The 18,885-nt window shown below is 33.9% G+C and overlaps 1 protein-coding gene across 3 annotated transcripts in view; it reads right to left on the reverse strand.

Moving 5' to 3' along the window:
• Positions 1 to 4,565: 4,565 nt before the first annotated feature.
• The window catches only part of LOC114334384 (progestin and adipoQ receptor family member 3-like), a 119,738-nt gene continuing 105,418 nt past the window's right edge, over positions 4,566 to 18,885 (reverse strand). For all 3 annotated transcript variants that reach the window (XM_050648224.1, XM_028284420.2, XM_028284419.2), the window contains 3 exons: positions 10,689 to 10,841; positions 6,283 to 6,471; positions 4,566 to 4,887 (listed from right to left, as the gene is read on the reverse strand). In XM_050648224.1, coding sequence (XP_050504181.1) covers positions 4,654 to 4,887; positions 6,283 to 6,471; positions 10,689 to 10,841 — 576 coding nt within the window. In that variant the 3' untranslated portion in view covers positions 4,566 to 4,653. The remainder of the gene's footprint in view (positions 4,888 to 6,282; positions 6,472 to 10,688; positions 10,842 to 18,885) is intronic.

The following is an 18,885-nucleotide window of genomic DNA, read 5'->3' on the forward strand; positions in this document are numbered from 1 at the left end:
CTTATTTTGTTAGTTTATATACATGTTAAAGTAAAAAGTTATACTCACAGATTTTGCCGCTAATTGTTTATTGTTTATACAATAACATTAATTGTTTTCTATAAATAATTTTAAAAATATCGTTGAATTCATCATTTTACTTTGATCACATATGTCTCTATTTTGTTTTTGATTATGCTGAATCCGAATATGACATTACAATTTGAAAATTCTTATACAGAAGCTCTTATACCTACAGTATGTCTGAGTAGCTAGGAACCATATGAAAATCTTTTTTATTATCAATTTTGCAAAAAAAGATTTATTCTTCGTAAAATGCTCTGCATAGTCTAAAATCTAAAACTCAACCATCAGATATCAAATTTTATCAATTTCATACGAGGTACCTATGTAAAAATATAAATTTCGCTTAACAGTGAAGTGCCTTTATAGTTTACAATATTTTAATTAGAAGGATGTAATTAAACATTGAAACATAGTTTTTAATTATTCCGAACAACTTTTCTTAATATCAATTTTTGATATTGTGAAATATGGAGGTACTTTTCTCTTGAGTGAAATTCGATAAAATTTGATATCTGATGATTGTATCTTAGATTCTATACGATGCAGAGTATTTTATAAATAATAACTTTTTTCGTAAAACTGATAATAAAAAAGTTATCAATAGGTTCCAAGTTACGCAGACTTGCTGTATAAGAGCTCAAAAAAAATTTTTTTGTTAAACATTTATTATTGCTGAAGCTTATTTTTAAATGTATTTTAGGTAAGTTTTACAGAAAAAAGTTTTGATCACTTTGTATAAACTTTTTTTAGCTGATAATTTTCTGTTTTTATATGACATTTTCTTATCTTTCTAAATTTTCTCAAAAAGAAATTGTTTATTTCGTTTCTAAAGTAAAATAATTTAGTGCATTTTTAAGATTACATCAATTTTACAGAAATTTTCAAAAATTACATTTTTTGAGACGTCGTATCATTTGAATCAAATTTTTGAGATTTTTTTGAATAAAACATAGTTTAGTAAGATATTTGAAAGGTAAATTGTGCAAGTTTGAGAGTTTTATAGGTAAAATTGTGTTAGTTAAACATTTCTAGTAACTCTTTTAGAATTATATTAAAATAACTCAACCGTACACTTCGCCGAACGGTTGTTTACAGTGCGTCAATGTTTGTGAGAAGGGTGACTTTAGCGTTACAAATAAAAAATTATCGAAGCTATAGATTTAATTTTATAAAAATCTTTATATAAGGTTTTTTTTTGTAAAATTTTCTTAATTTTTCAATGATCAAGTCAGTTTTTTTCTAAGATTTATATTTTTGGAGTTATTTAAAAAAAACAACTAATTTCGCAGTTCATTTGTTTAATAAAAAATGAAACACCCACTTCTGGAGTAGAACTTTTTGATATGTTGTTTATTAAACATTTCTTAATCAAATTACAAAAAGATCTATCTTGTTTGATTTTTTCCGAAGTCAAAATCTCTATTGACTTCCCTAACTGATGAAAAAACATTTAGATGTGAAGTTTGCACCAAACAGTTTTCAAGATATGTATATTTAAAATCGCACATGAGAGTGCATAATGGTGAAAAGCCACCATTTCAATGTGAAATTTGCACCAAACAGGTTTCAAACAAACAAGTTTTAAAATCGCACATAAGTGCATATATCCTATTCCACGAATATACGGCTGTTTTGAATTATCGCGACAACGAATATTTTACTGTGCAAAATATGAAGAACGAAAGTAAATTACAAATTAGATTGTCGTTTATTGGAATAATTATATTATTAGAGTCATTTACTTTCGTACTTCATATGTTGCACACTAAAATATTCGTTGTTGCGATAGTCCAAAATAGTCGTACCTATATTCGTGGAATAGACTACTTATACTGGTGAAAAATAATTTGAATGTGAAATTTGCACCAAACAGTTTTCAAAGAAAGAAGTTTTAAAAACCATTTGAATGAAATATGCACTAAACAGTAACTGTTTTTAAGAGATTTTAGCGTTATTAAAAATTCTCTGAGAACAGTAAATTTTCGAATAACTCATTTTGTGTGGTTCAAACTGACACATGATGATCCAACTTCATTGCAAGCTAGATTCTCCCACAACATCCTTTAGCCATGGAATACTCACTGCCCTACAAAGAAAGCAGCAAGAAGGAACGTCAATCCCCCTCCAGTAGTCGCAACATTTCGCAGACGTTATGAATGACAACTTCGAATAAAAAAGGAGAAGGATCTCATGTCAATGATGCCTTATGTGCCTGATGAATTTAGGGAATTTTATGAAAATATATTTGTTTATGACCAGGACTATACTGCGTTTCCACGGTCACCTTTCAGTACAGATTCTTATGAAGAACAGTGTTGCCAAGAGATATTAATATTTATATTAAATAAAGTTTAAAGTATTTTTATACCTCACTTGGTCTATTAAATTTGTCAGTATGTATGAGAAAATCTTGTAAGCTGTCAAAGCAAAGGGAAATTTTTGGAAAGTAGTAAGTAAAAATTAGTTTAATCTTTAAATACAAATAACCTGTTGAAAGCATATTTATTTCGTTGAAATCATATAATAGAAGTATAACTTCTTACGTGCGTACAAAGTACGCAAACTTTCGCTTCGCTCATTCTGCAAACTTTCACATGTGTGCCTTAAAATTGTACTTTTAACACTTATATAATAAATAACTATTAAATATAATATTGAATCACAGGCTAATTATAATTAATATTCAAATGATATATCTTTAATATCGTATAAATATCTTTCATAGTACATACCTATCTATGAATTATTTAAAAATAATAAAATCCACAGATTTTCAAATGTTTTGGACTTCTGGAATATTCTATTTCGTCTGCTTAAAAGCGGCAACACTGAGCTGCAAGGTTCCATAAGTTTTATATTGGGGTATGCTGCCCACACTGCAAAGTGACTGCGGAACGCAGAATAGACTAAACTAAAGTCACAAAGTACTTAAAAGCAAGCTGTTTTAGTATTGATATATTTTGTTTTATTTCAACTTTTCAAATTGTATTATTTTCATAATTTTGACAGGTACTGGTTATACGATTTTGTCTGTAAAATAAAGTTACTTTTTAACATGTAAACGTGTTGATTATTTCATGCAATAATGTTTCAACCGTCATTATTCCCGCAAAAAGTTACAACACAACAACGTTCTAATGGACTTCGATTAGAACGTTGTTGCAATTAAAAATTTACTATTTTGGTTATAACTTTATCAGTAATACTTGGTGTAACTTACTAATATTGTTATTCTTTTTCTCATGATCATCTTTCAGTGAGTCACAGTTTTTCGATTTCTTTCTAACGCATTAAATTGTATGTGACAGAAAAAAAGGCACGTCCGTGATTACAGACATTTACAAAATTTATTCTAGTTGTCGATAGGTGGCGCCATAATAAAAAAAATATATTTTTTAATTAGATAATAATATTACAAATATAATCTGTATAATTTATAAGACTATACAAATCAAAGAAAATACTATTTTATAAATGCAAGAAACACATTTGATTTGTTTTTATTCCAAATTGAAAATAAAATGTGACAACTGTCAGATTTAACTAAAATGTCATGTTAGAATAAATGTCATAAATGTGTATTATCACGGACTTACCCTTTTTCCTATCATTTGTTACGCACTGAAAAATGCTCATGAAAAGGACAATATATTTTTTTACTACCTGAAAATTTTTTAAACTGGCGCTTGGAACGTTACTGGAAGGAGCCATTCAGTTTTCAAAGAAGGAAGTTTTAAAAACTGGTGAAAACCCATTTGAATATGTGAAATTTGCACCAAACAGTTTTCACTCGTAACTAAAGAAAAGCGTTTCTTAAAAAAAATTTTTCATATTTTTTTATTTTTTACTTTTTAGTCTTACACTTTTCACACATTAAATAATATCGTAATGTTTAAAAAAAAGGATGTATATGATAAACACATTTTTTGCATTTTTTATTTCAACATCTGATACATACATATATTGTACTTTTTCTATAGTTTCTTCATACATTTCTTAAATCAAAATCATTATTTACGCCTATTACAGTTTTCGCAGTTTTTCCATCTCTTCTAATGCTTTACTATTGCACGGTGTAGACCCTGTTAATTCCTCGCAATGCAGTTCTTCGATGCGTAAGCCATCTAATGATCGCACTCGACTCAATGCAACGTAAGCCTGTCCTTCCGCTCTTCTCCGCAAACACTTTCGGGCCCAAGTTAATTGTTTCGGGCCTAAACAATTAACGTAAAAAGTGAAATTATGTATAGTTCATATAATTAGCTACAATCTGTAAAAGTTGCAAGTTTCTACATTGTAAGAAACAAGAGAATTTAAGCATTTTCCATCAAAATCTTTTTTTTTTATTAAAACAACAAACAAAACATTTTTTATTGACAATTCGTGAATTGTTCACGTGAATGCATATGTTTGCAAATTTTCATTCATTTGCATTGAAGAAAAGACAGTCCCATTAACGTCTAAAGATTTAACCCAAACGATTGAACTAAAGAAAAGCGTTTAATAAACTTTATCACAGTTTATTTACAAAGGTACCACAAAACTAACTAAAGCAATAAAGATAATTAACAATAAAGATGATATAAATCAAGGAAATTTCATTTTATTCGGGCAAGCATGATTTAATCTATATTCTATATAGATTAAACCACTGTTGTGCCAATAGTAGAGAGCCAAAACAACAAAAATGTGCCACCATTGATGTGAGTGTCCAATATAGTCGAATCTTCCAGCCAAAAATCGTTCCGGAATCTTGGTTATGTAGATGATGAATGCAAAACCGCTAATCATGTACATTCCTATTACTCTTGGCAGTAAGATCTAAAAAAAAATAAAAAAAAGAACATATAAGTTGCGTTCAAACAACAACAGGAGAAATACTAAGACATGTCCACAAATCGGTTAACAAAATTATGTTAATAAATAATTATTTCGTTTATGTATATATAACAAACACATCAAAAAAGTCTAAGGAACACCGCTATTATTCCACTTTTTTTGGTAAAAACTTTTTAATAATCATTTCGTTATGAAGGGAAACAAGAGCCGTCTTATTTTAGTTAGTTCAGAGATCGCCAAAAGCACCCTAACTAGTTTCAACCCTTCTTAGGGTCTCATCAGAGAGTGCTTATTGGATTCTCTCTGAACCACTAAAATTCGGGCTGCCGGTATCGGTTCGTGGCTTCATCTGCTAGAGGTGAATGAAAGTTTTACTTTTAATATTATAATCAAACATATTATATCAAATAATATACTGTTCATTGGTAGCGATAAAGTCATTAGTTTTCGAGATATTTGAAGTTAAAACGAAACGGCACAATTATTTTAATTAATGTCGCTTCATTTTTAACTTAAAATATCTCGGAAAAAAAATAATTTTATCGTTACGAATGAACGTATATAATTTACTAAGAAAGTATTGGAGAATATAAAAATTGCACTAAAATAGTCATTCCGTCAGTGACGTAGAATTTTGGGAGGGTTAACCATTCACTTTCTCCGGTCGTATGCATCTTGCAGTATTCAGAAGCGTTTATTTAACATAATTTAGTGGAGTGTACAGTACACTTTCTCCCAAGTATGATAAGGATAAGTCAAATAGTTTTAAAGTACTAGGTACAAATAGTTTTTAAATGAATTTTTTAAGTTAAAAATGACGCGATACAATACAAAATAACTGTGCCGTTTCATTTTTAACTTCAAATATCTCGAAAACTAATGACTTTATCGTTACCAATGAAAAGTAGATTATTTACATAGAAAGTATTGGAGAATCGAAAAATGGCACTAAAATAGTAATTCCCCCATGGGCGTAGAATTTGGGAAGGGTCAACCATTTACTATCCCCTGTCGTACGCCTCTGGTAGTAGCCAGAAACGACTATTTATTATAATTTAGTAGGGTGTACAGTACCTACACTTTCTACTACGTATGATAAGGATATGTCGAATCGTTTTAAAATACTGGGTACAAATAGTTTTTAAATTTTTAAATAAAACATCGTGTAACTCAGTAAGGAGCCACATTTTATTTTGATTTGGGTCAAATCTTAATATTTTGAGGTCTAGAATCTACAATTCAAATATTGGAAATTCTTAATGAACCACCCTGTATAGAAAAATAGCAGAATGAGCAGTTTTTTAACTTCAATTTTCTCTTCTATAAATTCTCATAGATTTATAATACAAAAAATTGTCTAATAAAAAGTACACTTACAGCTACCAAAGGATTGTCCAATCCGCCGTTTTTAATGGTCCAATGAATAGTTGGAATGACACCGTAGAGACCCCAGGCTACAAACACTATTGTCTTGACATTAGGATCCACATTAAATTCGGGAATATGTAATGCCATTGCTACAGCAAATATCACAGTCACTGTTATGGTATAGAATAGTTGCCAGTCCTAAAAAGTGGTTCAGTTAATACCAAGTAGATAGTAGATACTTACTATATCAAATGTAACAACAAGAAAATGTACCTAGATATTTTTAACTAGGTTTTGTAGATTCAATATTCTGGAAAAAACACCATAAATCCTTCTACAAGATCCTTCTACAAGATAGACTTATTTTATAAAAAGAAGTTACATCACTACTGTTACGCTAAAACGAGCTCAACAAAAGATCAGGTGAATTTTGTGGTCTTGTCTGGTATATCTACAACTTTACTCCAATATTTCAAGAGGACCCTGGACTATCGAAGATTTTTAAGAATAAGAGTGCCTGGAAGGTATATAAACTGGAAGGAATCTAGATGGATGTGCTAAGAAGGTCGGCAGGAATTTCACGTATATAAAAAAAATAAACGAAGAAGTAAAAATAAGTTGAAAGACGTCAACTAATTTGATGCAGATACATTAAAATAATGAACATTGACAATCCCCAGGTCACCAAGTCCCCAGGTCAATTAGAGCTGATTCCTCCAGGTCACCGGAAGAGAAGACCAAGAGTAATTTTTTTTTTCGTTTTTGTTTTTCGTTGTTTTAAGGTGAAGGGATGTTGGGCTTGCTAGCCCACTTGAGATTGAAACCTTTGATAAGAATGTATTGCAGTTTTAAGGAATGTGTAGATATTGTATATGTTTTTAAAGTTAGTCGAGTTTGTAACATTCATCGGATAACATCCAAATAAAAACTTTGTTTTAACCTACACTTGCGTATTTTTAATAGGGGTAATTTTCTGTAATCGAAAGTTATTTTCTATAATTTAACTTCGAACCTAGGGATCTTTGCGTAAAGTAACTCGTGGACACCCAACGTAACAGAAGTCGATGATTAAAAAAGTGGAAATTTTCGAGATATGGCTGTATAGAAGAATCCAGGGAATATCTTACATAGACAGAGTCACGAATAAAGAAGTCCTGCGAAGCCTTTTAAAAGAAACGGAACTTAATGAAATAAAGATACGAAAACTACAATACCTTACTTACTTACTTTTCGTGTCCAGAACACCAACAACTTTAAATTCTGTATTTCCAATTGTTGGCGACTAGATGGCCCTGTCATTTGCTATAATTAAGTCTTTTTCTGTGCAGGTCTCCCTCATCTCTGTGCATGAAAGTAGATGCCGGCTGGTCTGAACCGCGCCACAGTCGCAGGTATCGTCCTCCAGGTATCCCCATTTTTTCAGGATACTAGCACAACGTAAAACGCCGGTTCTTAGTCTCTTTAGTGCTTTCCAAGTCGGATACGGTAAATTGTGTCCAGCAGCCATTTCCTCTGAGGGAGGAAAATGTGTCGCGGTAGCTGACGCTTGACATAGGTGTATTCGGCATCTCTGGCGCTTCGGGGATGGATCTTGATGTTTTCAGGAAGCTTTTCCGAGATCTTAGTCTGCTTGGCTGAGTTTGGTGGTCATATAAGGGGTGTCTTCGGTCCGTCTCCTGCTTTTTTCGTTCTACCTCTGACGTGACCTTCCTCCTGATAGGTGGTGGAGCAATCCCAGCTATGGGGTATACCTCTTCGATACAGGCAACCCGATATTATACGAACCGTTTCATTTAGAGCCATGTCGACGTTATTTGCGTGAGTAGAGTTTGCCCATACTGGTGTTTAAACTCCGCGGCCGAAAAACCTAATGCTAAGGCAGAAATGCGGAGAGTGTGTGGTTTTGCTCCCCATTTTGTATTAGTTAGCTTGCGGATGATATTATTTCTGGCACTTACTTTCTTCTTGACATCTTGACAGTGGTATCGGTAAGACAGAGTTCTATCCAGCCGGACGCCAAGGTATTTTGGCGTCTCGTTGTGTTCCAGCATCTGACCACGCCATTCTACCTCCAGCGGCCTTCGGGCATGCTTGTTTCTAAGGTGGAAAGCACATACCTGGGTTGTTTTTGTGGGATTGGGTTTCAGATGGTTTTTATCGTAGTATAGAGCTAAGTCTCCCAGGGCATCTGTCAGTTTCACTTCGACTTCATTAAAGGTTCTTCCCTGAGCTGCCACAGCTGTATCATCAGCGTAAATAAATTGCCTTGTTTGTTGGTGTATAGGTTGGTCGTTGGTGTATATGTTGTATAGAATCGGTAGCCCATTTTTTTGGTCCCTCCACCGACTGTTCTTGGACTGGAGCGTTACGTAGAAGCGTCTATTCTGGGGGAGACATTTCACTAACCTTGTTAGTCGGAAATCCTTTTACCTTCGATCTTACCTTCTAATATTACCTAGAGTTGCTCATGCTGTGGCTATGGCTATGCTGCTATGGCGCATTATGTGTCCTAGATATGACGTCTTTCTAATTTTGATAATTTTGACCAGGTGAGGACGTGTATTCATTCTTTTCAGTAGGTACTTCTTCATTTGTAGTTCTGCTGGTCCAGCTTATTCTTAACATTCGGCGGTACATCCACATTTCGATTGAATTCAATTTGTTGACATCATACTGTTTCAATGTTCAGGTCTCACAGCCATATAATACCACACATAACTTTAGTGTTACGAACTCCTTTAGTCGAACGAACTCCTAAAGTAAGGAGGACAAGATCTAACTAAACAACTATTAAAACTAATACAAAAAATAATAGAACAAAACATAATACCACAAGAATGGAAATCAAGCATCCTAATACCTCTCTTCAAAAAGGAGACAAATAATCAGACCCGGAGAATTACAGAGGGATTAACTTATTAAACACAACAATAAAATAAACAACACAAGTGATAACAAACAAATTGAATGAAATTATAACATTAGCAGAAGAACAACAAGGTTTTAGGTCGGGAAGGTCATGCACTGACGCTATATTTATAATGAGGCAAGTTCAAGAGAAATCGTTGGAATACAACAAACCAGCATATTTATGTTTCGTGGACCTTAAGAACGCATTTGACAGGGTCACATTAAAGGACGTTATCCACTTGTTATACTCGACAGAGCTACCTCTGGGAATAATTAAAACGATAGAAAACATCTACCAGAACAACACAATAAAGTAAAAGTGGAAGATGAACTAACTGACCCAATTGAAGCCGGCAATGGGATAAGACAGGGGGATTCTTGAGTCCTTTATTGTTCAACCTGATCATGGACGAAATAATAAAAAAAGTAAGAACTAAAAAAGGATACCAAATGGGAGAAAAACAACTTAAAATAATCTGCTATGCGGACGATGCAATACTAATCACTCAAAGTGAAGCTGATTTACAACGTATGCTGCACCAATTCAACATAATCGCCAGAAAATTTAACGTGTTAATTTCCTCAAAAAAGACAAAATGCATGGTTATAACAGCAGATCGAATAAGATGTAAATTGGAGCTGGAAGGTTAGATAATAGAACAAGTGATGGAGTTTAAATACCTAGGCATCACACAATCTAGCTACGGAAGGCTCGAAACAGAAGTGGAAGATCAAGTGAATAGAGCAAACAGAGCCGCAGGTTCCCTGAATGACACAATATGGAGTAATAAAAATATCGGAAAAGAAATGAAAGGTAGAATTTAAAAAACAGTCATCAGACCAATAATGACATACGCGGCAGAAACACGACCCGATACAGAGAGGACAAAAAGATTGCTCGAAACAGCGGAGATGAAACCCTTCGAAAAATCGATGGTAAGACTCTATGGGACAGAGCTAGAAGTACAGATATACGACGGAGACGCAAGGTGGATAACATTAATAACATAATAACTGGGTAAGAAACAGAAGAATAGAATAGAATGACCACATAAGCCGAATGACAACAAATAGGGTAGTCAGGACAGCGAGAGACGGTTCCCCAATAGGAAGACGATCATTGGGAAGACCACGAAAACGATGGAACGACAACTTACTAGAGGTACATTGAAAAAACAGACAGAGTCATGTCTATACAAAAAGAAGAAGAAGAACTTTAGTGTTCTCAATCTTATTGTGACTGATAGCTTGGGGTTACAGAGCATTTTACGCATGTCCATGAAAGCAGACCTTGCTATTTCAATGAGTCTTGTAATTTCTTTTGAGTGGTCTAGTTGTATTTATCTCTCTGCCCAGGTAGGTATATGAAGCTTTGAAAACTCTGAAGAGTGATACTATTTATTTGTATGTTGGGTGTAATTTGTGGGGATCTTTGTGGAATATACCTACCTATATCAGTTTATATTAATTTCTAAAAAGTATATTATATATTAATTTTTACTTACTGTATCACACCAGAAGGCATAATATATTCCAGATGTATAAATAGCTAGCAAAGACAACGCTATACCAAAAAGATCATATGATAAATATTTTTCACAATCCTTTTCTGATCTGCATGAAAATGTGTGGTATAATGCAGAAAATGCCATACATGTCTAAAAAATAGAAAATACTTATTTATAATAGTTATTTATGTGTCAATAATAAATACTACAGTCCATTCTAATTCTAATGCGATAAAATTTAAATGGATAGATTCGTCTCGAAATTACAATCATTTCATATCTGTGCGACAACTCTGAATTTTGTATAATGACGGTGTAAATTGTAATTAAAGTTTATTAAAATAACATTATTGAAATTCATAAAACTGTCATTCTTAAATACTATTAGTCTAGTGGCTATTGAAAACAGGTTCCCAGCGTAAGTTAAGCCGATTAGAGGAACTATATAATTTTGTACGACTGACCAAATTAGACCTATTTTATTACAACAGTGTAGTTAGGAAACAGAGGTTGAACCTCGCAAAATGGACACAAGTCCGGTTTAATTTTTTTTCTGGTATATCAAGGGGTGTTTATTACGAACTAACTTTTTCTTAAAAAATTTCACCCCGAACCTCCCTTTTCATCCCTTTAAATACCTCTATGTTTCTAGGGGGTAGGTGCCTTTAAAGGGGGTAGTTTGTGGTTTTTGGGAAACGTAGCCCTTCCTGTACGTTTTGCAAAAAATTTACTAAATAGCAAAATAAAGGGGACTATATTTCCTACTATTTATTTCCGGACAGCATATGACTATCACCCACAGTTTAGCAGGGGAGGGGCGCTTGTTGCTTAAAAAAGTTGTTTAAAAAAAATTATTTTTCCGTAACTGTAATGGAAATCAAGAAGAAGGAACCCTGCGGCAATTAATAACAAATAAATGGCTGATTTTTTATATGGGTTTCATTTAAGGGCAATTGCCATTGCCCATTTTTTAATTGCAGGGTGTTACATTTTAAAAATCCCCTTTTTATACCATCTGAACCGCTTATGCTAGAGTAAAAAAACTTTCAGCGTTTATCCAGGTACTAGTATTATTTTTACAAATTTATTAATAAAGAATTAATAAAGAAAGTGATTTTCTTGGAATCCTTCACACACCAATCCCTTTATTAAAATGCTTCGTATATAATTTTGTGCACGTTCTTATTACCCATGCACAGACACCAAAAGCGATTTCTTGATGCAACCCCTGTAGCCAAAAAAAAATAAATAAAATGGGGAGTTAAATTTTTTTTTGTTTTTTTGACCAATATGGGTATATGCTCCATCAATAGGGTTTTTCATAAATATATATGGTTATTTCAAACAACCCCTATCCTTGAAAATAAACTGCAGAAACTACCCCTATCCCTTGGCGAGCATGTTTTTACGATTTTCTCATATGCAGTTTTTAAACAAAACTTATATAGAATTAAAGACCACTATTTTCTCTACAAATAAGGTCCTACGCATTTTTTTCGTATAAGCAACCGTTACGGCACAGTGGTACCGTAAACCTCAGAAATGCTTTGGCGGGCTCCAGTTTTTTCTTTTTCGTCACCTATTCATTTTATTGATAAGGTACTTATGGAAAATAAAAGAACACACTGTCTGCTACACATTATGACCTATAAATATTTTACTTTCTTTGCGCCCTAAAGCCACAGTGGTGGCCCAAAATCAATTTTTGATTATTTTCTTTATTAATTCTCCTTTTTTGGGGTGGTTCCGGGGAAAATATGGGGACGCATTATACAAATTTGATAAGATGCATTATATAAAAATCGTTGAAAGTTTTTTTACTCTAGCATAAGCGGTTCAGATGGTATAAAAAGGGATTTTTTAAAATATAAAACTCTGTAATTAAAAAATGGGCAATTGCCGTTAAATGAATTTGGGGCAAATTTGGGGCGCCACTCCCGCTAAACTCTGGGTGATAGACATATGCTGTTGGGAAATAAATAGCAGGAAATATAGTCCTCTTCATTTTACTATTAAGGAAATTTTTTGCAAAACGTAGATGTGGGGCTACGTTTCGCAAAAACCACAAATTACCCCCTTTAAAGGGATGAAAAAGGGGGTTCCGGGGCGAAATTTTTTAAGAAAAAGTTAGTCTCATAATAAGCACCCCTTGATATACCAGAAAAAAAAAATAAAACCGGACTTTAACCCAAATATACGAGTACCAACCTCTGTTTCCTACACTAAAGGTAAGAGTAAGCCTATGCCTTATAATTCCCGAAGAAAGATTTATGAACTGCCGATTTACAAAATCTTTTTCCTCTCTTTGACTCACGTACATTCCCATTTTAAATTTATTTATATCAATTTACGCTCTTGTTAATCAAAATACAAAGTTGGCGCCATGGTATCAAATTATTGAAATTTCAGGACGCATCTATTCATGTAAATGTTATTTCATTTGAGTGAAATTATATTTTCCATAAGACGTGTGCGGTGTCTTTTTAGTTTTAATCTGCGGACGCAGTTTGTTGTTTTGCTGTAAGGATGCTGTAATGTAAGGCACAAAACATTGCTCCACAAGTTGTATGACACTTTCAATGACCACCATCTAGATAAAGTTGTATATTCATACTGCAAAACAGAGGTTTCTGGGTCATGCTGGATGGCAAAGTAAGTAGGTGGAGAGTTCACAAGAACGGCCTCTCACAGGATAGTGTTTTAGCACCAATGCTTTTCAATATAATATATACAAACGACCAACCCACGCCGATTTAAACCAAGCACTTCCTCTATGCTGAATATCTCGCAATATGTGACCAAGGAAAAAGTTTTGAAGAAGTGGAGAATAAACTCGAAACTTCCTTAAAAACAATGACAGCGTATTACCTACAGAATTCTCTGAGACCCAATCGTTCTAAAACCCAAGTCTGCACTTTCCATCTTTGCGCAAAGGAAGCCAATCGGAAACTCCAAATTGGGTGGAATTTTAATACTGTTGTATTTCTAGATGGGTTCAGGGATTAAGAGAATTGTTACTCTGTTTTAACAAGTTTATTAAAGTTCCTAATAAACTAAAGTACAAAAAATAAATCTTCCAAAAGTAAAACGTGACAAGACTAATAACAAAATTTCTAAAATTGACAAATATACTTAACTGTCAGATCCTTTAGTAGTCTGACTTACTAACTTACTTAAATATACTAAGGTGATTCATAACAATACGTTAGAACACACAGACCAACGCATATTTCTTGGAGTAACTCTGGACCGGTCCCTCACTTACAGACAACATTGCATAAAAACGAAAGGGAAAGTAACAACTACAACTAGGAACAGCATACTGAGAAAGCTAACAGAAATAAATAGGGTACATACATGTCCTGGCGTCTTAAGAACAACGGCACAGGCACTGTGTTTTTCAACTGCTGAATATGCGCGCCCCTTTTTGGGGCAGATATGCCCACACCAAAGAAGTTACTGCGCTAAATGAGGCATGCAGGATAGTAACGGGGTGCATGAAACCAACTCCACTCTCAAATCTATATAAAGCAGCGGATTTGGGGCCGCCCATTAATCACGTGATGTTTTTTTTTTGGCATTTTTTAACCCCCCTCCCCATTGGTGATACATGGTGAGGTTTAAGACTTACCCCCCCCCTACCCCCTATATCACGTGTATTTTTAGGATCTACAAAAAATCTATTTCTTTAATATCTACAAAATACACGTATAGTAGGTAGATAAGTATCATCTAATTTTTTTATAAATAATTAAAGACTACAATAATAACGTTTAGAGGTAGACAGAAAGGTTGCAGGTTGTTTTTGACTGACAAAAATAATGAAAAAAATGCCAAAAACATTTTTGTACTAAATTAGTATTAAATACTATTTAAATGTATTATACATAAATATTATTTATGTACGGTATCCTCGAATCACTAATGAGCAAGACTTTCTTTCAACACCAATAACTGGATAAGCATCTAGCAAGTCAGTTTTTGGCACAGTGCTTTGTTGAAGATCAACATCAGCTTCATCAAGCCACTGGGTGTCATTATTTTCGCGCACTACGCAGAGAATCTCTCTCGATCTACCGTTCGATCGTCGCGTGAGGATGCAGGAAGCAACATTGTGCATCTCTAGAGTGTTATTGCTCAGATTCAGTTGCTTGTGACAAATATTCACATGCGCTTTAGCTTTTCTCTTTATACAGAAGTCCAGTGCACACCGCTGACATGTCCTTTCAAAGTATCTGACGATCCTTCTGCAGGCTAGGGCAATGCAGGTCATAAATCAATTTGCCGAAGCCTTCATACGTTGGAGTAATTTCGAGAGACCGTCGCAAAAGAAATGGAGCATAATGGATCTTGTCATCATGCTCTTGAGGCTGTGGAATATATAGGCCACCAGACGACTGCAAAATCGGGTAAGGAGGTATAACGAAGCGTTCCGAAAGAATGAATCGTATAGAACTCCGCATATTATAAAATATACCTCTAAAGCAAATATTGACTTTATTGGAATATGTTTTTGTAATGTTCATATAAACCACCCTTTAGGTTGTTATTTAAAATGTTTATAAAAAAAATAAGTAGGTTGTTGTTGATAAAAAAAAATGAAGTAGTTGTTGAATAAATAAAAAGCAGTTTTTATGAAAAGTCAAATCTCTAGTTCTTTCTTAAATTAAATATATAAAATCTAATAGGTTATGTGGCCCCAGATCATACTTAACTACTGCGTATATTTAGTTTAAAGTATCGGTGTGTCCGATAAAGCAAGAAAGTATATTTAAAGACTTTGCCGGTGTGTCCGAAGTATAAGAGTTTGAAAGAAAGAACTAGACCCAGTGAAAGAAAGAACTAGAGTGGCGTGTGTCGCCGGAAATTTGAAGCAAAAAAAAAATAATGGGTGATAAAATAGATATATCCACAGTTGGTAAATTTGATGGAGTTAACTTTCAACAGTGGAAGTTCCAACTGAAATGTGCCTTAAGGGCCAAAGGTATATATGGAGTTATTGATGGCTCGTTAATCAAACCAGAAGTAGCAGGAGACGAATTACAAGCATGGTTTAAAAAGGATGCCCAGGCTATGTTCACTTTAACATCTGCAGTGAGTTTAAATCAGATTACTTTAATTGAAAGTTGTAATACTGCTAAAGAAATTATGGAGACCCTTGAGTCTATTTATGAGCAGAAATCAGAATCAAATAAAATGATGTTGCATGAACGGTTTCATCAATATAAGATGAGTAGCCTAGATACTATCGCTCAACACATAGCAAAAGTGCAGAATCTTGCTAAGCAAATTAAAGAAGCAGGTGATGATGTCAGTGATATTGCTATTATGACAAAAATACTGAGTACATTGCCCCAAAAGTACAGAAATGTTAGACAGGCATGGTTGTCCGTAGACAGTGCTAAACAAACTATAGGTAACCTCACCGCAAGACTGTTAGATGAAGAAATGAACTTAACTGCATATGAAGAGACAGAACAAGCACTGGCAACAATGTCATTCAAAGGAAAATATGATCAGAAAGGTCAAGAAAGGGGTGTAATATGTTTTGGATGTAGAAACCGAGGGCACATTGTCAAATTTTGCAGAGAGAGAAAGAACGAACAAGAAAACAGTAGTAGCAGGTCATATAGAAGTCATAATCGAGGCAGAGGTGGCTTTAGTAACTCCAGAAAAGGTTACAAAAATAATGACAGAGCACAAGCTGGCAACTCTACAGAAAATCAGCATGGTGTTTCTTCGAGTAGCGCATATTATAATGTTAATAATGAGCGTGCATTCAACATAGAAGAAAAACAGCTAGAAAAAGTGGATACAAGTGATGATTGGATTATGGACAGTGGTGCATCAGCACGTATGTGTTACAGGGAAGAATATTTTTTTAATATTGACAGAAATTTTACATCACAGGTATCACTTGGCAATAATCAAACACTACCAGTACAAGGTAAGGGAACTATTAAAATAGAGAAGTTAATCAATGGACAATGGTTTAAATCCACTATAAATGATGTGCTATATATCCCACAGTTGAGAAAGAATTTATTTTCAGAAGGTGTTTTGACAAACAAAGGTATGAGTGTAATTAAGATTAACAATGAAGCCAAAGTATATGAAAATGAGAATCTAGCAGCAGTTGGTATAAAGGATAGAAACAACACATATAAAATGATGTTTCGCACAATAATATATAATGCATGTGTGACTTCAGTAGATGATTTAAAGATATGGCATGAAAGACTGGGACATGTTAATAAGAAATATTTAGAAGAAATGGTAAAAATGAACTTAATCAAAGGTGTTACAGAAAAGAAACAAGATTTTGTGTGTGAAGGTTGTTTGATGGGAAAGCAACATAAGAAGACTTTTAAAGAGAGACCACACACTAAGTTACCTCCTGGAAAAAGAATATTCAGTGATGTTTGTGGACCTATGCAAACTGAATCTGTACGAGGAGCACGTTACTTTGTAACATTCAAAGATGAGTACACAGGGTATAGAGTAGCATATTTTATTAGACATAAAGCAGATGTACTAGATTGTTTCAAAGTGTATAATAGCAAAATTAAGGCAAAGTATGGCTATTCTGTTGAAAAACTGCATACAGATAATGGTACTGAGTATACAAATAATGCTTTCAAATTGTATTTAGAACAAGAAGGTATAGAGTCAGAAACCACATCACCATACACTCCAGAGCAAAATGGCAGATCTGAGCGAGATAACAGATTGATTGTAGAAATGGTTCGATGTATGCTATACCAATCTGGAGTAGATAAGAGGCTATGGGCAGAGGCAGTTAATACTGCCATCTACATTTGCAACAGAATTACAAGCAAACAGACACCAGGTTCTACAGCTTATGAACAGTGGACAGGGCAGAAACCTGTATTTGACCACATGAAAGCGTTTGGGTGTGATGCATATGTACATATTCCTGACCAGAAAAGAAGGAAACTAGAGGCAAAGAGTCAGAAGGTTATATTTGTTGGATATGACAAAAACTCCACAAATTATAGATTATTCAACCCAACAACACAGAAAAATAGTGATATCTAGAAATGTGTTTTTCAATGAGAAAATGTACAGTGCAAAGAAAGACAATATGATCAAGGTAGCAGCAGAAGATGATGTGACAATTTTTGAAATACAAGAAAATGAACTTGAAGAGAGACAAGAAGAAGAACAAATAAACGTTAATAATGAAACAGAAGTTTTACAACATGATGATAATATCAACTTGAGACCACAACGAAATAGACGTTTACCAGCCAGATTAAATGATTTTGAGGTAAATTTTACTGAAGTTGATATACCACAGACATATGAAGAAGCAGTGTCAAGTAGTGACAAAGAAAAATGGAAAATTGCCATAAATGAAGAGTTTGATGTACTATTGAAAAATGAAACATGGACTATGGTTAAGAAGCAAGACATGCATTTCGATATACAAACAGCATTTGTATATGGACATCTTGACGATGACATTTTTATGTCACCACCTCAGGAGCTGAAGTGTGAACTCAGACTAGTGTGCAAGTTAGATAAGTCGTTGTACGGTTTAAAACAATCACCACGGTGTTGGAATCGAAAATTCTACTCGTTCTTGGCTAACTACGGTTTTCAAAAATCATTGTTATTTTCTGAGAAAAAGTTAGCAATAGAGACAGTTTTGTGCACGTTAAAAGACTCTTTTAAAGTGACCGTGACGGTTGGGAACTATTTCGTCGGACTAGAAATTACAAGAAACTTAGAGACTGGTACAATGTTAAGTCAGGCAAGTTATACAAAACTAATAATAGATCAATAATGGTCAACAAAATGTAAATCCTGTAAGTACACCAGAAGATATAAGTGCTGACTTAACAGGTGAGTCAAATAAGAGGACGTTAGAAAATGAAATGCCATGTAGACAGGGAATAGATTCATTAATGTTTTTAGCCATAGTGTCAAGACCAGACACTGCACATGCGGTGGGAGTAGTCAGCCGCTATACAGCACATTGGAATGCTATCATAAGGATCATCAGGTACTTAAAAGGCATAATAAATTATGGCATTTGTTATGACAAATATATTAAAGTTAACATACATGGATACAGTGACGCAGATGATGCAGGTGATAAAGAAACTCGTCGTTTCACCACTCGCTACGTTTTGGACACCGGATAAGCAAGAGACAGACCTCGGTATCT

This window comes from Diabrotica virgifera, chromosome 4, assembly GCF_917563875.1.
Source record: "Diabrotica virgifera virgifera chromosome 4, PGI_DIABVI_V3a".
In the NCBI taxonomy this organism is placed as follows: Eukaryota; Metazoa; Arthropoda; class Insecta; order Coleoptera; family Chrysomelidae; genus Diabrotica; species Diabrotica virgifera.